We start from the raw sequence: 21,024 nt of genomic DNA, 5'->3' as shown, positions 1-21,024 counted from the left end.
ACACTTGCCACATGCCATTGTTTGGAAGAGAAATGAGTTATTTTTAGGTGAGAGAAGGACTGCTGGTCTGCTCCTGGGTCTTGCTCAATCACAGCTGGTCTTGGGAGCAGAAATTTTGAAATTTTACATCCTTCAGTGGGATTTTACAATCCTTCAGTGGGGTTTGAGGGAGGCTGGGCACTGTGGAACAAGTCCCTCCTTGCCTGGCTGTCCTCTGCCTCCCTGGGACCTGCTGGAGAGCTGGAAGGAGTTCTGGATTGTTGCCCTTCCCATTTTGGTGTGATTTAAGAGCTTTGACTGGGCAGTTCCCTTGCTGTACTGAGGGGGTTGATCAAGCACATTGAAAGGATTCATTTGGAGGTGAGTAGGAGGAGGAGTTGGGTACTTATAGATAGAAGCTCACAGGAGGCCCTGAGTGCTCAAGGCAACAGAATAATTAATGTAAACCAGGGGTCTCTGGAGGGTGGTTAGGAATTCTTAACCATAACATTTTTTCTTTAACCCATACAGGTCCAAAGAGCTTCTCTCACCTCTCCCAGCTGCCCTCAAGACCTCCACACACACACACACTCACATCCTTTTCTGTATTTGTTTGCTTGTGCTTTTTTGGCATGGGCCTGTGCTGGAAAATGCATGTGACTCAATTATCACTTAACAAGGTCCTTATCTCAGGCCAGCCAGGGGGAAGAGTACAAATAACCAGCACAAATCTGCCTGAGATATTTTTGTGTGGTGGGAAATGGTTGGATTTTTAAACTAAAGCAGTGTAACCCCGTGTGTTGGTGCAGGGCAGAGCTGACAGTGTCTATAAGAACAAGTCAGAGGATGGAGGAGCAGTTGAGAGGAGTCATGATACAGTGCTGTCAATGCAGTGGGGAAGTCAGATGTGTCTCTGAAAAATTATTCATGGGAGGCTTGGTGGATTCAAGGCAATCTCAGTTTTGCTACAGTTCTACATGGGGGATTTGTTGCTTGTTTCACTGTGTTCTCTGCTGTCTGTGCTCTCAGGGGTTGTAGAGAGCTGCATGGAGCAGTGTTTAAAGCAGCAATTTGTCTATGATGTGGTGATCTAAAGGCTTTTTATGTTAAGGGAGGTGTAAGACACTGCCTGGGAACAGTAAGAAATCTGTGGTAGGTGAGCACTTTTGAACATACTTGTCTGGAGACAGTTAATGAGCAGTGTGGTGTAATTATGTTTCAGGATTAGGATGAAGATGAGCTGTGCTGCATTTGGAGCTATTTTCAGGCTGCCAATATACCACTTCATCACATTTGGTTTCTCTTTTGTTCAGTCCCTCAGTGACCAAGAAGGCACAATTCTCTCTCTCTCTTTGGGCATGTGGAGATGGATGCTTGGCATGGACATGGGCTGGGTGAGCTGAGCTGGCTTCCAGCCATGGTCTGGTGGTGTTTGTGTAGCATCACCTGTCCTTGTGGGCAACACTTTGGAAATTAATCACAGACAGGAGAGCCAGGCAGTTCTTCCCTGTTTTAGGAACAAGGATGTACAATTTCATCTCTGTATATTCACACCTGGATCATCTTCTGGTGATCTCTGGGGCAAAGCCCATCCCCAGGAGTTCAGGAAGGGCACAGAATGTTGTGACCACACCACTGAGATTTCAGTCAGTGGGCCACAGTCTGATAACCAACTGATTTCTTGTCATTTTACCCATATCCTTTCTCTGCATTGCACATAGCAGGAGAATAAAGAAAGCTGAAGGGTTGTGAAGTGTAGGGTGACACAAGCTGTCACCTGAGTGCATGACAGGAGCTTTACAGACAGCAAGGGATGAAGCTGGCAGGGGAAGGATCTTGTGCTGATCCTACACTTGCTGTTGTACCACCAAGCAATTGCAGGTGCCACAAGAACCAAAGTACCTCCCTTTGTTGGCCTCAGTGCAGAGAGCTGTGCTTGAACCCAACAGTTCATCAACCTGAATAGAGACAAATTACTTTTTTTTGGTCTTGATTGAGGATTTGGTGAGGAGAGAGTTATGGAAATGCTCTGATATGGTTTCTGAGACAGTCTTAGGCTGTGATCAGGCCTCTGGAGCAGGATTCTGGGTTCTCCTCCAGGCTGTCACTGGGTGGGTCTGGGCCCACAGAGGTGTTGCTGAGGCCCTCCATGACCTGCAGGGCCGTGAGTGCAGTGTAGCTTACCTAGGCTTTTATCTATAGTTATATTTATATTTTAGGTTTTCCACACAAGTCAATAGGAATCACTGTTGTCTGTATTTATTCCTGTGGCATTATTTGGGGCAAGTTCTCTTTATGTGAGGTCAGAATTCTCTTTTGTCTCTGAATTGAGTGCTGTTGGATGTATGGTAACTGAATGGAATTTAAACTCTAAAAAGCTTATTTTTTAACAGTAAGGCTCAGCATCTTTTTCTGAGGTAGACAGAATTTTGGCTTTTACATTCTTTTATATGGACCAGTGTGCTCAGGGTGTAAAGTAACAAGATTGTCATAGAATCATCAAGTTGGGAAGGACCTCTGAGACTATTGAATCCAACCATTAACCCAGCACTGCCAAGTGCACTGAACCATGTCCTTAAGTGCCACATTTGATGGTGACTCAACCAGCCTCACCTGTACAGCTGCATATTGTATTATCTAACACACCTGTGCTGCCCTCAGAGCTGCTGAATTGTTGAAATCAGGCCTTTAAGGCCGTTTCCTAAATTTGGTGCCCTGTTCAGCTGCCAGCCCGCCCAGCAGTGCAGTGTTTCACCTTCTCCCCACTCCCTGGCACACTCCTCCCTGCCTCAGTGCAATGATATTATATCTCAATAACCCATGCCTTTGATTCGTGATTGTGCCTTCACTTTGCTGAGTTCTGAAAGGACTTGGAGAGGTTATTAATGACACACAGTGATCACACAGCAAGTTAAAGCCTCTTGCTAAGTGAAATTTGAGGGAAAAGCATCCAGCTTTTCAATATTTCGCAGAAACGCTTTATGTCTCTTTTCATTTGCAGCCAGACAGTTGCAAATTACATAAAATTGCTCCTGAAGAAGAGGAAGAAGAATAGAGGGAGGAAGTGGAGGGGGGGAGGTTTAAAAAAGTAATTCTTTTGGCAAGGTACAGTTACAGTTTTATTTCTATGCAGAACAAAGAAAGGCCTGCTGAAAGGTAGGCAAGTAAGTGGCAGAAATTGGTATTGATCCAAGCTGGGAATATGGGCAGTTTAAGAGCAGTGATGAGGGTACTGAAATGTGGCTACATCATAGGGAGAACTCATGGATGCAGGGACACAGGAATGGAAAATTACAGAGAGCAGCAGCATGAGAGCAGACACAGACTCTGGGAATGCACCAGGGGTTGAGATGCTGCAGCACTAATTCAGGTGGTTGGGCACCAGCCTCGTGCAGAGACCCAGCAGAGCTGGAGCAGAGGGCATCCCTGTGGGCAGGCTGTGTCCTGTGCTGCCAGGAGCAAGGGCTCACCTGGGCCATCTGGCAGGATCCACAGCCCATGGTGGCAGGAGGGAGCACAGGTCACTGGAGGGACTTTGGTGGAGAGGGCAGAGCATCTCATTCTCCCCTCCCCTCTCATTTGTGCATCAGCCTGGACCAGGATTTCTGAAAGTTTCAGCTGGTCTAAATGTTTGGCTGAGGTTTGAAGCTGGGCCCTGCTCATTAATCTTTGCAGCTTGAACCCTTGAACAGGGCAGGGTGGAGGAGTTTTTTCCATGTCCATGCTGCAGGTTTGATAGACAATCCCATTGCTGAGAGCCTTGCAGCATTGTCAGTTAGACACACAGAGAGCATGGCAAGGCTGTCCCATGGAAATGGCAGCACCAGGACATGAAGGTGCTGGGCTAAAGCAGCCCAGAAGCAGCAGCAGAAGTGCCTGTTCAGTGCAGAGGGAATTGAAAATACTTGTGCTGTTGAGGGTTTGGCTGAGGTCTGAAGCTGGGCCCTGCTCATTAATCTTTGCAGCTTGAACCCTTGAACAGGGCAGGGTGGAGGAGTTTTTCCCATGTGCATGCTGCAGGTCTGATAGACAATCCCATTGCTGAGAGCCTTGCAGCATTGTCAGTTAGCCTTGGCACGCTCTCTGTATTTCTGTCTCATGGAAATGGCAGCACCAGGACATGAAGGTGCTGGGCTAAAGCAGCCCCTGGGCAAGAAGCAGCAGAAGTGCCTGTTCAGTGCAGAGGGAATTGAAAATACTTGTGCTGTGGAGGGTTTGACGTGAGGGGCTGAGACCTCTCAGTGAGGCAAAGCCCACTGAAGGGCCTGCACTGAAGATGAAGCTGCCAAGGCAGACATTGCCTCCTGTTCCCTGTGGAATTGGCAGAACAGTGAAATTAAAGATCAGCACCCGTTCCCACGTGCTGCCCAAGTGGACACACACGCAGGCTCCGTCCTGTGCACGAGGGCTCTTCCTTTCTGCAGAGAAATTGCTGCCCTTGGCACAGCCAGGCCCTGGCATCTCCTTGCAGCACAAAGCTTTGACTTTTGCCTCTTTCCTGGTGGCCTCACTTTGCTGTGCTGGTGAACTCAGCTGTACCTGCACACCAGCCCACACAGACCCTGCTCTTTGCAAAGGCACCCCCCTCCTGGGTGAGGTTCCACATTCCCCCCTCCATGGGGTCACTGGGGGTGTGTGCCTGCACACGAGTGTTTGTGAACATGGATGGAGGTGGGATCATAGGATAATTTATGGTGCAAGAGACCCCTGGGGTCTGTGCTCAAAGCCCACTCAAAGCAGGGCTGACTACACCAGATCACTGAGGGCCTTCTCCAAATGGGATTTTCCTGTCTCCAGGGGCATCCTGCAGTCACCTGGGGCCTCTTTTCTCACTGCCAGCACCCCTAAAGGGAAACAGCTTCTCTCATATCAGCCCAGAGCAGGCTCAGGGGATTTTTTTGGGGCTTGGGCCCGTTTGGGGTGGATTTTCCCGTGGGTGTGTCAGTATCCACGGAGGTTTTGCTCTGCTGGGATTATCGGTGTTAGTGGTTGCCAAGGGAACTGGCACAGCCGCTCTGTGTGCAGGCAGAGGGTCCCTGTGCCTGCCCCCCTCTGTTACATCACCAGAAATGTCTTTTCCTGGCCACTGGCATTACCCTGCCATGGGGCAGCAGAAGGGCATGGCTGCAGCAGTGAACCTCTGCAGAGCTGCTGTGTCCATCAGCTCAGACACTGCTGTCACAGGCTCTTCCCTTCCCTGCTTTTTGGGGTCCTTGCAGGCTGCAGCCTGTGCACAGAGAAGGCCCTGGAGGTGCTCCCTGGACCCGTGGGGCACCAGGGGGCACAGGGGAAGGCTCAGGGTGCTGGGTGTCCTTTCAGTGGAGAGATCAAAGCCAGCTGAGTGTGGGCTCCCAGCTTTTCCCTCTGCAGCTTTCTTGCACAATTTGGTGACCCATCTCACAGCATCTTACTGCTGCTTTTTGCAGGCCTTAAGCCCTAAGCATTCCTTGGGGCAATTCCTTGGCAAATGTGGCAATCTTGGGCAAGTCTCTGAAGCAAGATGCTGCAGCTGACACAGGACTGTGGGTCTGAGCACCCAGCTGTGCCTGAGTCCTCAGGCCCATGGCATTCTGGAGGCCAGAAGGATCTCTTGTGGTCTTGATGAACTTTCTAGAGGAGTTTCTGGGTTTTCAATTTCATCAGTCCTTCAGCAATCTTCCTTGCTTGTGCATAAAGATGTAGCTGAGCCTTGCAGGCAGAAGCTGTGTGGTTTGTACTCTGGGATTCACATCCTGCTTCTGCCACAGACTTTCTGCATGATCTTCATCACCACATGCCTCAATTCCTCCACCTGGAACACACTGCTCATAATTATCCTTGTCTCCTCCATAGCAGGATTGAATGAGGTGAATTCATAAGCAGCCTGTAGAGCTGTGCCAGAGCTTGGTACTAATGTTGCTCATGTTTCTGCATGAGACAGCCCCTCTTTCTCAGGAAGGATGGTTCTCCTGGACAGGACTAAGGCACACTGAGGTGGCAGAGGGAAGGTGCAAGCAGGACACTTGAGCACTGAGACTGGCACAAATCCATCCCTGCTTGCATTCCCAATCAGAAACAGAATCCAAATGAACAAATTAGCATTTAGATTTATGTGCTCTGCCCAGTTAGAAGTGATTATGACCATTCAGAAAGGGCATTTTTAACTGGCCAGAGGAGGACAAGCCCACAATTTGTAAAGTGGAGAGCCTAGGACCTAATTCTGCCAGTGGCCTTGGATGCCTTTTGGTTGCTGCCATCCCAGAGGAGGCAGCCTGCATTGTGTGCTTTGTGCACTCTGCTTCTGACCCTCTTAACACTGGGAAGTTCCCCTGCATTGCACCTAAGGGGCTATTTTACATCACTTACTTGTAATTAATAGAGAGGCTTGCCCTGCTGTCTCAGGGGGCTTTTTCCTTCCATCCAGCTTTTGCAATTTGAAAGCTGGAGAAAAGGGGGATCTGGGAATCTTCTCCTTGAAGAGCAGGGCTACCAGATTGCTGAGCTGACTGACATCTCATGCTGGGCACTGATTGAACATGGGGAGCCAGTTCACCTCCACAAGTCTTTATTTGGGGTGTGGTGAGAAAAGTGGTGCATTTTGGCCTTGGTGAAACCAAGAGCAAAGCTTCCTCTGACTTTAGGAGTGCCAGGATGTTTGATGCCAGATTCTTGTTCTCTAGAGTGCTGCAAAGGTGGGGAGCACCTCCTCAAAAGCAGAGGGGGAGCCCAGGCAGAGCGGGATTCCCTGCTTCTCTGTGCTGCCCAGTCCTGGCATTTGGGGTGGGTGTAATCCAGACACTTCCAGCAAGGCCTCTTAGCCTTTCCCCTTCCCTGGAAGTCTCTGGGCTGCAGTGACCTCCCTGTGGGTGTCTCCTCACAGTTCTCAGAGGGCTGCACAGGACATGGATGCTGTGGGACACTCCTGAGGCTGGCTGCCCCATTGCTTCCCACCAGGAACCCCTCCAGAAAGCCAGCAAAGGCTGCAGGCTCCTGAGAGGGGCAGTGGTGCAGGCAGAGAAACCTCTGTGAGAGCTGAGAGCAGGGACAGCTGTGTTGTGCATCCAGCCAGGAGGGAAATGTGAGGGAAAAGCTGGAGCAGGAGCTTTGCTGCCCATCTGGTGCCCACTGCTGCTCCAGAGGATTTCCTGGGTGCAGTGGGTCATGGAGCTGCCAGCCCTTTCAGTGTCAGCAGCAGTGGGTAAGGAGGAGCCTGAGGTGTGAGGGTGAGGGATGGCACAGGGGACATTTGGCCCATGGTGTCCTGACAGCATGTGCCAAATGTTCATGTGATATTCTTAAGAAATGAAGACTAATAATGCTCAGCTGAATAATTGAACAGGGGAGATGAAGCTCAGCTTGTGAGGCAGGTGCAGGCTCATGAATCATTTGCTGGAATTCTCCATCCTACACATGTGCTCACCTCTGTGTTCCTGTGTGGTAAAAGGCATCCATGTCTTTCCACTCTGGGAATTTAGGGCAGGCACATCCTGACTGCTGGATTCTGGGCCCAGCTGGGTGTATACAAATACAATTTTCTTATTCAGGTGTGCTCTCTGATTACTGTGCAGCCTCAGGTGATGACTGGAGGCCAGGAGAATTTGTACTTCCAGAAGTGGGTCCTCCTTGCTGCCCTGTTCCTCTCTTTCTCCCTCAAATAGGAGAGGTGAAACTTGACCATTCCTACTGTGTGTCCTGTAGGGGACAGAGCTCTTTGCTGACACCTGTGAACAGAATTTAGGATCTCCCAGGGACAGTTCTTAAGGCCTTAAGGTGGTTGAGTTAAAGCTGCTGTGGACTCCCTCTGCTTGAGAGGCCTTTGATAACTTGTTCATCTTTGGTGGCAACATGAGAGTGGTGGTGTCCTTCTTCAGGGAAGCCTCTTGTGTGCAAGGAGAGCCATGGCTCCCTCTGCCTCAGCTGGGACACCTCCTGTTTCAGGAAGAAGCTGCCACACAATCCTGCTGCTCTTCTCCAAGCCTCAGCATCTGGACACATTTCTTGTATCTTGTTTTCTTCTTCTCTTTACCCAAATCTTCCAGAGCAGATAAAGACCAGCTCAGAGACCTGACCTCAGCTTGGTGGGTGTCTCTCAAAGTCCCTGGAGCTGGCAAAACCTCTGGAAATGGGCAGGACTTGATCTGATATGGGCAGGGGGAAAGTCTTTGTGTGCCCAAGGCAGGTGCAGTTTCAGGTGGGCAGGAGAGGAGCTGTGGCCACAGCTGGGGGTGCTGGCTGTGCCTCCTCTTGTAGCCCCTGGCAGGAGCTGCCTCTGGGGTTGCACCATTGCTGTGCTGGCACTGCCACCTCACTGCCAGGGCACTGTGCTGTGGCCCAGCCGTGGGCACATCACCTCGCTGGCTCAGTGGCCCTGAGGGATGCCCTGCCCCAGGATTTCAGGTTTGGTGGGGTCACCACCCCTGGGGTCACGTCCCTGGCACGGGGCAAAGGACAGGGATGGACAGATGGGGAGAGGGGGCCCCTTCCCCAGAGATGATATCAAAATGTCTCTTTTGTGCAAAGCAGAGGGAATGCCCCCAAGAGCTGGTTTCCATGGCAACTGCAAATGTCAGGTTCCATGTGGTGAATAACCGTTTCCATGACAACACCTCCTTTATCCTAGGTGCTGGGAGCTGGAGTGACAGCCCTGTTGGGGGAGGGGACAGGGAGATGGCCTCAGGTGCTTAACCTCCCCCTCTCCTGCCCCCATCCTTCCCTCAGCCCCTGCATCCCTGGAGGGAGGTGCTGGATGTGTGTGCCCTGCATTTGCACAGCATCCCTGCCGCCCCTCCTACCCCCACATGGCTTTGGGGCTTTGGCTTCCTCACAGAAGCTGAGTCTGTGCCTCATCTCCCTCCCCATCAGTTCAGTTAGTTTAGCCCTGGTTTTGCATCCTGGGTAGAAACAAAACTATTCCTTGGTGCTGGGGGAATCCATGTCCTGGATGTGACGTGGCTCTGCAGGGAGCTCTCTCTTCTGAGCACACATCTGGGCTGCCTGCCCTCTCCCACTCAGCCTCACACAGGCAGGGTGCCAGGGACCGTGAGCACTGACAGCAGCCTCTCAGCAAGGAAATTGGAGGCTTTGTGCAACAACAATCTCTGACCTCAGACTCCTGAATCCCTGCCCCACATCCCACTCGGCTCAGCCAAGGGGTGCTGGGCCCTCAGCAGCTCCTGGTGAGCTCCAGTGCTGCAAGGGCTGGGGCCACATGGCAGCAACAGCAGGACATGAGGAGCTCTGCAGATCCCTGCAGCTGAGCAAGAGTGGGGAAAGGACCTGCAGCCTCTCCCTCTTCCCTGAATGATTCAGCAGCTCTTGGGGCTGTTGTCTGTCGAGCTGGAGCATGGCAGCAGCTTGGCCTTCCTCTGAGGAGCTGCCAGCCCATCCCTGGGGCCATTTTCAGCAGCTCCATGGTCAATCCTTGGGGCAGGAATGGTGTGGGCCTGCTCCCAGCCTCTGCTCCTCCTGCCTGAGCTCCATCAGCCAGAGGAAAACAGCTTCAGAGCCCCCAGCTGCCAGGCTGTGGCCATGCCCTGCCATGCCAGGAGCCCCTCAGCTGCCAGGCTGTGTGCCATGCCATGCCATGCCAGGAGCCCCTCAGCTGCCAGGCTGTGGCCATGCCATGCCATGCCAGGAGCCCCCCAGCTGCCAGGCTGTGTGCCATGCCATGCCATGCCATGCCAGGAGCCCCTCAGCTGCCAGGCTGTGGCCATGCCATGCCATGCCATGCCATGCCAGGAGCCCCTCAGCTGCCAGGCTGTGGCCATGCCATGCCATGCCATGCCATGCCATGCCATGTGCCCCTCAGCTGCCAGGCTGTGTCCATGCCCTGCCATGCCAGGAGCCCCTCAGCTGCCAGGCTGTGGCCATGCCCTGCCATGCCAGGAGCCCCTCAGCTGCCAGGCTGTGGCCATGCCATGCCATGCCAGGAGCCCCCCAGCTGCCAGGCTGTGTGCCATGCCATGCCATGCCATGCCATGCCATGTGCCCCTCAGCTACCAGGCTGTGGCCATGCCATGCCATGCCAGGAGCCCCCCAGCTGCCAGGCTGTGGCCATGCCATGCCATGCCATGCCATGCCATGCCATGTGCCCCTCAGCTGCCAGGCTGTGTCCATGCCCTGCCATGCCAGGAGCCCCTCAGCTGCCAGGCTGTGGCCATGCCCTGCCATGCCAGGAGCCCCTCAGCTGCCAGGCTGTGGCCATGCCATGCCATGCCAGGAGCCCCCCAGCTGCCAGGCTGTGTGCCATGCCATGCCATGCCATGCCATGCCATGTGCCCCTCAGCTACCAGGCTGTGGCCATGCCATGCCATGCCAGGAGCCCCCCAGCTGCCAGGCTGTGGCCATGCCATGCCATGCCATGCCATGCCATGCCATGTGCCCCTCAGCTGCCAGGCTGTGGCCATGCCATGCCATGCCAGGAGCCCCCCAGCTGCCAGGCTGTGGCCATGCCATGCCATGCCATGTGCCCCTCAGCTGCCAGGCTGTGTCCATGCCATGCCATGCCATGCCATGCCATGCCAGGAGCCCCCCAGCTGCCAGGCTGTGTGCCATGCCATGCCATGCCATGCCATGTGCCCCTCAGCTGCCAGGCTGTGTCCATGCCATGCCATGCCAGGAACCCCTCAGCTGCCAGGCTGTGTCCATGCCATGCCATGCCCTGCCATGCCAGGAGCCCCCCAGCTGCCAGGCTGTGTCCATGCCATGCCATGCCATGCCATGCCATGCCAGGAGCCCCTCAGCTGCCAGGCTGTGTGCCATGCCATGCCATGCCAGCTGTCACCTCCTGGTTGGCATCTCTGCCCTGTGAACTGCAGAGCCACCTCACAGGTTTCCTCCAGCTGTGCCTCTGGTTTCTGGCCACTCTGGAGACTGACAGCCCTCCACATATTTCATGCTGGCTTTTAAACACATCTCAGTTATTGACTTTTATGGCTTGATTTCATTTTCTGTTTTGTTGCTGTTTCTCCTTAGGGGTTTCCTAAAAGAGGGGGCAGACTGTGCCTGGACCTGCAGCTCATGTGCAGGCCTTGCCTGCAATACTCTGATTGTTTTTTATTATGAATGTCACTGATTCAGGTCACTGTCAGCCTCTGTGAGTGATGCTGAGAGACATGGAGTGAGATGTGCTGTGAATGTGGAAATCTGCCCTGTGCACCATTCCTTGGAGGATATTCTGGTGCACTTGGATCCTGCTAGCTGGGAAAGGAGGCTACAGCTTGTCAGCTGCCTCTCTGGGCAGCACAGGACACACAGCCCTGCCAGCAGATGAGTTTTGCCCTGCTTTTCAAAGCAGACAGTTAAAGCTGTGTGCTCCTTAGTGCAGCTTCTTCTGTCTTACCTGGAGAGTCCCCAAAGCATGTGAGCTAAGCTACCCTGCAGCCTTGTTTGTGCTTGGATTATTGCTGATGACACTAATGGCTGCAAGAGAAGGAAAAACCTCTTCTCCACACCCAAACAAGAGGAGTTTTGCCACTTCCAACCTGAGCATTTCCCCTGAGGGGCAGAGATGAGAGATGTTGGAGAGCAGCACTGCCCTTCTCAAGAGCTGCTCTGGTGTCTGTGTGAGGGCTGGGGAAGGGAGAGCAGCAGAGCCCTGCCTGCTGTGCTGCTCCTGGCCACGTTCTCAAGAGCTTCTCTGGTGCACAGAGCTGTCTGTGTGAGGGCTGGCTGGAGAAGGGGGAGCAGCAGAGCCCTGCCTGCTGTGCTGCTCCTGGCCACGTTCACAGGCAGTGTCTCCTCCCTGCTGCAAGGACAGTCCGTGGTGGGTGACGTGGCCGTGCCTGCACTGAGTCAGGGCAGACACAGGAAGAGCTTCCAGGCACTGTCTCACCTCAGGCCACTGCTCAGGCTCCAGTCACATGGTGCTGAGCTGCTTCCTCAGAGTCCTCTCAGTGCTGAGGAGGCAGAGCTTTGTGCATGGTGGGCATTTCCAGGAGAGCTGAATGGGGAAAAGCGCCAGGTTCCTTTTTGGAATAAAATGCTCCCTTCTTCAAGGGTACTGCTGGCCATCACAATGTCTTGGTTTCCCTTCTGCCTCTCTCCTTCCTGTGCCCTGTTGCCAGTGCCTTCAGCAGCCTGTGCTGGGCACTGGGCCAAGCAATAACCTCTGCATTTCTGTTCCCTTGCAGATGGCACGCCCGATCCAGGTGAAGCCTGCGGACAGCGAGAGCCGTGGAGGTAGTTGTCATCTCTCCTTGTTTCTCCTTTGGTGGCCCTGTGCTTGTGAGGGGGACCAGGAAATGAGGCACAGGGTCCTGACTCTGCCTTGCTCTGTGTGAGGAGGGGTCTGAGTGTGGCCAAGAGCTGGGGGGCAGGAGGGCAGTGCAAGGACACAGCAGGTCCTGAGGGTGATGGTGTGACTGCCCCCTCCACTCTTTCCTGTAGGAGCATCGGGGGCTGGGATGGTCAGAGATGAGAGATCTCTGCAGCCAGGTCAGGAACTTGGGGTTTATTGCAAAGGGCCTGGGTGCAGGGCCCTGCTGGGAGCTGCCAGGCACAGCTGGAGCAGGCCTGAGAGAAGAGAGGGGCAGAGAGAATGAGAGGGTGAGAGAGTAAGGGAGTAAAAAAGGTAAGAGAGCAAAAGGGGTAAGAGAGCAAAAGGGGTAAGAGAGTGAGGTTCCCGTTCCAATACAATAAATCATCTTCTGTGTTGAATATTCTGATTCTCACTAACCAATCTAGTACAATGTACAAATCCTATAGCATTTCCATACAGCCTATAAGAATCACTACATTACCATACTGTGTTACATTTTAAACCCTAAAAACTCCTCTTTGGGCCCCTTCTGCCAGGCTGGTAGGGTCTGCTCTGACCCTTAGACCTGTCTGCAAGCAGAGGGTGTTGTTCCATCAAAAGGGGATCACCTTCAGCTGGCCATGCCATTGTTTTCCAGTTGTTCAGTAACTGAGGGATCTCAAAGCTTGCTTTCATTTCAATCTCGCTTACGGTTTCCATATTCTCAAAATCTTTTGCCAGACAATCATATTTATAAGGCTTTCCTGTTTCATCTTCCCCAGCACTTTCCCAGCTATCTGAGGGTGCCATCAGCCTGGTAATGCCTTCCCCAGGACATTACTGTGTGGCACTGGGGCTCCTGCAGCCTTTGGGAAGAGATTCCTTCATTCCTACACCTGCTCAGCCCAATAAGAGGCAGATCCATCCCTGCAGCAGAACTGGCTTTTTAATGTGTTCAGCTCACTGGTCTGCAGCTGATTCTCCTGTCTGCAGCTCCCTCCACTGCCTCCCCCATCACTGCTGAGCTGTCTCAGTCCTGCAGCAGCCCCCAGCACATTGTCAAGGCCAAAATGCTGTTGCAGAAAAGATCACATGATGGGGAAATAATGTCTGAAGGGAAAGGATCCTGAGATGGAGGTGCTGTCAGCCTGCAGGGGACAGCTTGGGCAGAGCAGCATTTACTGAGAAGTTCAGAGCTGGAAGGTTGGGAACAAGAGAATCTGGTAATTTAATGGGGAGCTCTCAGCAGCTCAAATGCCTCCTCCAGGTGGAGAAGGTTTGCAACTTCAGCCCTTTCCAGATCCATTAACTCATTTTGCTTCTTTTCCTTGCTTTACTGATCTGTTTCTTCTCCTTTTCTCTCCATTCCATGCCCTGTGTTGTTAATGCTGCCCCTGAGAGCAGTTTTGTAGGGGCCAGGGGAGGGTTTGTGTGCTGCTCTTTGTGCTGTGGGACAGCATTTCATTTGGGAGGCTTTTGTTTCACATTCCCAAACAGTTTGTAGTGACTGTCACTGTCAAGATCATGAGATATATTTATAATATTTTATCTGAATGTTTGTATTTCTGGTTGTGTGATAGTCCCTTAAAAAAAAATCTGTTTAAATCAGATAGAATCTGTCACTTTTGGTTATTTACTTGTACACCTAAGTTTTACTGAAGTCTGGGCATTTTACTTCAGCCCCTTGGTTTAGGGTTGAATTTAAGGTCCTTATCTGTGCTGTGGGCAATAAAAAGAGACCAGAATCTTCAGGGTGTTTCAGTCTCACTGTTGGAAATGATGTTAAGAATGGATGAGAGATCCTTTAGAGACCTGCAGTGGGTGATGTGGGGAGGGCTGGCTTCTCACTGACACCTCACATTGCCTCTGGGTTCAACCATTGGCTTCAGTCCTTCCCCTACCACCCTGATCAAAACCAAAGAAGTTTATGTGTCTGTGAGTGCAGCTCTGGAGTCTCTGGTGTCTAATCAGGGCTGAGGCCATCTCTGCATCTCTCTTTTGCTGGTGGGGGCTCTTCTCTACACACCCACCTGATATGAAGGGTTGGGATGTGACATCTCTGATGCCTCTGTCCAGTCAAGCTGGAACAGGTTAAAAACCCAGGCTGCTGATTTAGGAACAAGCTTTTGGCCAAGGCACTGGACTCTGAAATCTCGAAGTTTATGAAAAGTGCCACATTCCCTAACGGTTGCAAATGTCAGAGCATCAACTCTGCTTCCCATGGACAAGAACAGAAACCTCTGGGGTCTGAGCACCTCCCTGCAGGCTCCTTGCAGCTCCCACAGGATCCATGGCAAACTGGATTTTTTCCTGAGGCAGGAGCAGCACCCTGTGTTTGTCTGAGACAGATTTCTCTCCTGAAATGTTTCTGTCCCCATGCTCCACCTGTCAGAGGAGTGGCTGAACAACTTTGCAGATATGGGAAGAGCAATATCCCTGTGGCAATAACCCCACACTGGCAGGAGGTGAAAGAAAGGTTTGGGGCAGGACAGAAGTGTCTGGAGTAGGAATTTATCAAGGAATAGTAGGAATTTATGAAGGAATAGTAGGAATTTATCAAGGAGTATCTGCATGCCTCAGTGAGGCACTGCTCTGCATTACCCTTGAAGGGAACCTCATTTGTACTCACCAGGGACTGACATTTCTCAAGTGAATCACCCTGAATTAAGAACATGAAGTTGGAACACCAGAATTTACCTCTTGAGGTCTGAGAAATGCTCATTTTTCTACCAAAGGGGCAGTTTTGGCCCAGCCCTGCAGGGGCTGTGTGGGAATATCTGGATGCTCAGTGAAGAAATTCCCTACAGAAAAGTTGTTTCCTGCATTAGTTCAGAGTGGGACTTGTGATGCTGGGCCAGCTTTTCCTGCTCTCTGCTGGGAGCCTGGAGTGCCAGGAGAGGGGCAGAGGGGTTTGTGTGCTTGTCTGGAGCACTGCAGTGATGGGCATGAAGGCACCCCAAGCCTCCAGCACTGCCCAGGCACAAGGAAACTCTCTCTGCTTCCAAGATTTCTGCATCCCATCCACAGCAGGAGCTGCCTTCCCTCTCTCTCTGATCCTGCTGCTGCCCAGATAACCTGAATTCTATGGAAAATTTGTTTCCTTCATGGAAAAGTTGTTTCCTGCATTAGTTCAGAGTGGGACTTGTGGTTTTGGACCAGGCATTGTCAGCTTCCAAGATTTGCTGCCTCCCATCCACAGCAGGAGCTGCCTTCCCTCTCTCCCTGATCCTGCTGCTGCCCAGGTAACCTGAGTGCACTGGCTTTGTGTCCAGTGCTCGTGTGCTCCCTCTTGGTGGCAGAATCCAGCCTCAGCCCCTGGATTGCTCCCTGGTACCTCCATCAGCAGCTCCGTGCTCTGTGCTGGCCCCTCCTGAGCACGTTTCCATGGGAACTCGACAGTCAGAGCTCACAGCGCATTTCCCTGCTCGCTGGACAGCTCGGGAAATCGCCAATCAGAGGGTGAAAAGCAGGAGATGTAGAGAAAGTGAAGGGGAAAACAGCAGGAGGGGAGAGGAGAGGAGAGCTTCCAGTGCTGCAGGAGTCCCTGTGGGGAGCTGGAGAACCATGGAGGTGATGACTGAGAGTGCCAGAGGGTTTGGGATCGGCCCTGAGAGTGCCAGAGGGTCCCTGAGAGTCCCAGAGGGTTTGGGAACAGCCCTGAGAGTGCCAAAGGGTCCCTGAGAGTGCCAGAGGGTTTGAGATCAGCTCTGAGAGTGCCAGAGGGTTTGGGAACAGCCCTGAGAGTGCCAGAGGGCTTGGGATCGGCCCTGAGAGTGCCAGAGGGTTTGGGATCAGCCCTGACAGTGCCAGAGGGTTTGGGATCGGCCCTGAGAGTGCCAGAGGGTTTGGGATCAGCCCTGAGAGTCCCAGAGGGTCCCTGAGAGTGCCAGAGGGTTTGGGATCAGCCCTGACAGTGCCAGAGGGTTTGGGATTGGCCCTGAGAGTGCCAGAGGGTTTGGGATCGGCCCTGAGAGTGCCAGAGGGTTTGAGATCAGCTCTGAGAGTGCCAGGGGGTTTGAGATTGGCCCTGAGAGTGCCAGGGGGTTTGAGATCGGCTCTGAGAGTGCCAAAGGGTTTGGGATCGGCCCTGAGAGTGCCAGAGGGTCCCTGAGAGTGTCAGAGGGTTTGAGATCAGCTCTGAGAGTCCCAGAGGGTTTGGGATCGGCCCTGAGAGTGCCAGAGGGTTTGGGATCGGCCCTGAGAGTGCCAGAAGGTTTGGGATTGGCCCTGAGAGTCCCAGAAGGTTTGGGATTGGCCCTGAGAGTGCCAGAAGGTTTGGGAACAGCCCTGAGAGTGCCAGAGGGTCCCTGAGAGTCCCAGAGGGTTTGAGATCAGCTCTGAGAGTGCCAGAGGGTTTGAGATCAGCTCTGAGAGTCCCAGAGGGTTTGGGATCGGCCCTGAGAGTGCCAGAGGGTCCCTGAGAGTCCCAGAGGGTTTGGGATCGGCTCTGAGAGTGCCAAAGGGTTTGGGAACAGCCCTGAGAGTGCCAGAGGGTTCAGGATGGGTGGTTTTAGGATCACAGCTCAGGTGGAAGGGTTTGATGGCAGAATAGGTGGAAGAGTTTGAGGATCACAGCTCAGGTGGAAGGGATTTAGGATCACAGCTCAGGTGGAAGGGATTTAGGATCACAGCTCAGGTGGAAGGTTTGCAGCATTCCAGCCCTGCTGTGAGGGATGAGTCAGCCTGGATGCTGTGGGAGAACAGCCCTGCTTGGAAGCTGAGGAGTCCAGAGGATCCCTGATCATGGGTTGGGCTCCAGGATGCAGGGATTAGGGGTCAGCAGCAGAGAAGCCCTTGCAGAGGTCCCCAGCTGCTGCAGAGGCATCCAAAGGGAACAGCCTGGATCATTTTCCTTCAGGTCATCTTCAGAAGCAGGATATTCACTATGAAAAATATTTTATATTATCAGTGATTCCATTCCCTTTACTATTGCTCTTCTTATTCAGAAAATTTTCCAGACCCATAGGTGTGTGTATTGATATTATTTGTATATTTATATTTATAGCTTGAGTCCCTAAGGTGTCACAGTTTTAACCTGTGCATAGCCAGGAAGACTGGCTCTTTGGTTTTTTTCTTTTTTTTTTCTTCCAAATTCCAAAAAGGAAAGCTGAAATTCCCACATGGAGGCAGAACTTCCAAAAGGTTCTGTTAGTGAGCCCTGTCAGGCAGCAGAAGAACCTGTAAAGCTGCAGGGATGGGGCAGTCACTGTTTCAGTGGATTTTTCCCACAGGGCAGGGTAAAGAAAAATGCTTTTGTTTCAACAGAAATGGTGTGAGGAAGAAACCACAGGAATTACCCAGGAAACCTGAGGGGGGCTCTGAAGGAGAAAATAATGAGTAACTTGTAATTTGATGTTGATTTGATTGCAAGGGGTGTAGGATAAAACATCTCAGCACCCCCTGCCCCAGCCAGCCAGGGGTCCCTGAAGAGAAAAGCAAAACCATCAGGTGCAGTTCTGGCTGTCAGATCTTGGCCCACAGTTATTTCCCTGCAAATTCCAAGACCAGAGGATTATTGCACAGCACCTGAAGTCGGTGCAGGTGTTCCCCAATGTATTTCTCCCCTGTGTTGATGATTTTTTAAGGAGCTCTCTCCATGTTTGCCACCCAAAGGCTGCAGCATATCAATGAAGGCCTGGCTGTAGCTGCAATGGAGATTCAGGGTAGAGCAAGGAGGAACCTTCCAGAGCTCCAGTGTCCCTGCCATGGCCAGGCTGGGCTCACATCTGGCACCAGGTGATCTCAGTCACCCTACAGAGCTGCTGCTCCTTTAGTTTCCGTGCTCCTCTTCACTGCCCCGTCAATCTCTTCCTGTCCAGTCCCTTTTTTTTGTTCACCCCCTCTGTTCCAATCTGATTTTTCACCTTCTCTGTGTGCTGTTTTCTGGTTGGTTTGACCACCAGCCCTCCTGAGCTGGCCCTTGTGGGGCAGGTGCTGCCTCCCTGCTCAGAAGGCAGCTGAACAGCAGCTGCTTTATCAACTCCTGTGCCTGGGCTGGGGATTATTGGGCATCACCAATTTGAATGGACTCAATCAGCTGAAAGAATGTCTGCAAAGGCAGCCAGTGCCATGCAGGTGCAGGGAGGAATGTAGAAAGAATCACAAGGAAAACAGAAGGGGATGAAATTCCCATGGGTGTAGTTACCCAGGGGTTCATGAAAATGGGGAAACTGGGAAACCTGGCCTTTAAAAAAATCTGCAAAGCCATATATTTCAGCTACTTCTAGTTCTATAAATCAGGAGTATCTGCTTGGGAGTGGGTTGAGAGCCATTTCTAACACTTGATGGCACATATCTGCCTGGGGCTACACCAGAGCTGTGCCTGTGCTGGGGCTCTGGGGCAGGCTGAGGTGACTCCTGTGCTGTCTGCACATTCCTCCTGCTCACTGAGGAATTCCATTCTGGAAGGCATTCCCAGGGGCTGGGGGTGTACAAATCTGTTCCAGGGCTGTGGGAGTCCCTTAGTGCTGCTTGTGTGCACCTGCTGTGCTGTGAAGGACCCACGGCACTGTAGGTCCTGCCTGTGTGTGCTGAGTGAGTCTGTACCTGGCTGAGCAGCAGGGAAGGTTCCTCCCTTGCTTACCTGGTGTGGGGACCATCCCCTGAGCCAAGAGGAGCAGGGCAGGGGTGTCACAGGCATCTTTTATGGAAAATCCTTTCCTTAGGAGTTTTCCTCCTGAGAAGCTGAGAGGCCTCAGGAACAAAATGTAACCAATGGTTATCTGCTGCTGTGGAATGCAACAGGTGCATCTGGGATTGGTCTCATGTGGTTGTTTCTAATTAATGGCCAATCACAGCCCAGCTGGCTCAGACTCTCTGTCAGAGCCACAAACCTTTGTTATTTATTCTTTTTTTTTTTTCTATTCTTAGCTAACCTTCTGATGAAATCCTTTCTTCTATTCTTTTAGCATAGTTTTAATACAATATATATCATAAAATAATAAATCAAGCCTTCTGAACCACGGAGTGAGATCCTCATCTCTTCCCTCATCCTGGGACCCCTGTGAGCAGGGTCACACAGGGGCTGTGTGCATGTGTCACGTGCCATCCTTGCCTGGCATCCCTCCCCAGCACTGCCCTGGAGCTGCAGTGCTGCTGTAGCTCCAAGACCTGTTGTTTTTCAGGTCAGTGCACTCTGAGGCAGAGAGCAGCTCCCTTGCTATTGCCCCTGTCACATTGCATTGCTGTGTGTGGAGCCAGCCCCTCTGATCCTGTCGCTAACAATAAGGAATCCTCTGGCACTGCTGCTCCAGAGCCACCTCCTGACACGTCCCCTCCTGTGGGTCCTGTCTCCCCACCCGGATCTGGGCCACTGGGGGAGGGTTGGCTCTGTTTTCCTGGCTAAAACCGAGGCTGGGATTTTGGTGTTGTGCTGTTTTACTGCTGTTGACATCAGGCTGGGGAGGATGCTGCCCCAAACACTGCTGTGGTTGTGTTTGTGCTTGGCTGGGCAGCAGCAGGCATGGGATGGGCTCCTGTGGGTGCTGGGGTGGGGAGGGAGTGAGGGAAGGCACTCTGCCCCTTCCTTGCCTCCACACTTACCCATCCCAACAAAACCACAATCCTCACTCCTCTCTCTGAGGAGGAACCCAGGAGGAGGCTGGGCTCAATGTCCTGGATTTGGTCACTCTGCCAGCTCCCTGCCAGTGTGACATGGGTGCACAGTGGAGAGAGGGGAGCAGGGACCGTGGAGCTGATCTGTAGGATTTGGATGATCCCACAGTGAGGCAGGTTAGGACCCAGGATGCCAGAATTTATTCCAGGCCTTGGGAGACAGCTGGTTAGGTTGGAGTGGGGAAGGGCAGATGGAAATCGAGGTGCTTGGTTACATGGCAGCTAAGGAAATGGTGGTCTTGGAGAGAAGGAAAAGGAAACAGAAGTCAAAGGTCCTGGAATGCATCTCCCTGCTGTGTTACCTAAGGCACCTGTTGGACTTCACCTGCTGATCAGTAGAAGTGGGATTGCCCAGACAGATTTTCTTACCATCATTTCTTTTGGATTATTCAAAGGAAAAGGCTAATGAATGAAAGGAAATTATTAATCCTTTGTTTTCCATTGGGGAGGGTAGGACAGGGGAAGCCACACAAACCCTTGAAGGTGTGAGAAGCTTGGGCAAGCCCTGCATTTTCAGCCCTGGAAGCATTTCAGCCAACAGCAAACCATTTCCATGGCAGGCATGTTTTTAACAGCAGGCTGTTCTGTGCAGAAGTGTTCCTCTCCTCCTGCTCTGGACTGCAAGCCTCATAGCAGGTTGATGTTTCTGTGTTTGCCCCTAGGGGACAGGAAGCTCTTTGTGGGCATGTTAAATAAGCAGCAGTCTGAGGATGACGTGCTCCGGCTCTTTGAACCGTTCGGGGTCATTGATGAATGCACGGTGCTCCGTGGACCCGATGGGAACAGCAAAGGTGTGAACCCTCTGTGTGTCCTGCCCTCTGTCCCTGCCCTGGGTGGTGCTCACCAGCCTCACCTTCCCCTTGGGACACTCATTCCCCTCCCTGTGTTTAGGGAACCCCTAAAACAGGCAGGATAGGGAGCAGGGCAGGATCCCTGTGCTGCCAGGAGGGATTGGGGAAGGTGGGCAGAGGCTGAGGGGGCAGGAGGGAGGCAGGGCAGGATGAGTAGCTGAGCTCTCAGGGTCACTCATGAGCCTGTCCTGTCCAGCTGGGGCTGCAGGTTGCAGTGTTTGTACCCAGTCCACAGAGGATTTGGGGAAGAGGTGATCAGGGGCAAGGGTGGAGATGGTGTCATCATCTGTAGAATATATCATTGAAGTAATAATTTGAGACCCTTCCTCTTTTTTCCAGGCTAGAGGACTTGGGATGAGGCAT

The 21,024-nt window shown here is 52.4% G+C and overlaps 1 protein-coding gene across 2 annotated transcripts in view; it reads left to right on the top strand.

Annotated features, from left to right (window-relative positions):
* Positions 1-21,024, top strand: part of CELF5 (CUGBP Elav-like family member 5) — a 41,055-nt gene that overhangs the window by 7,110 nt on the left and 12,921 nt on the right. The window contains exons 3-4 of one of the 2 annotated variants that reach the window (XM_066566193.1): positions 12,090-12,138; positions 20,473-20,601. In XM_066566193.1, coding sequence (XP_066422290.1) covers positions 12,090-12,138; positions 20,473-20,601 — 178 coding nt within the window. Of the gene's footprint in view, positions 1-12,089; positions 12,142-20,472; positions 20,602-21,024 lie in introns of both variants that reach the window. The other variant, XM_066566192.1, reaches the window with a different exon arrangement.

This window comes from Molothrus aeneus, chromosome 27, assembly GCF_037042795.1.
Source record: "Molothrus aeneus isolate 106 chromosome 27, BPBGC_Maene_1.0, whole genome shotgun sequence".
NCBI lineage: Eukaryota > Metazoa > Chordata > Aves > Passeriformes > Icteridae > Molothrus > Molothrus aeneus.
The sequence above is the reverse complement of the archived record's forward strand: the minus strand, read 5'-3'. Positions and strand labels throughout refer to the sequence as shown.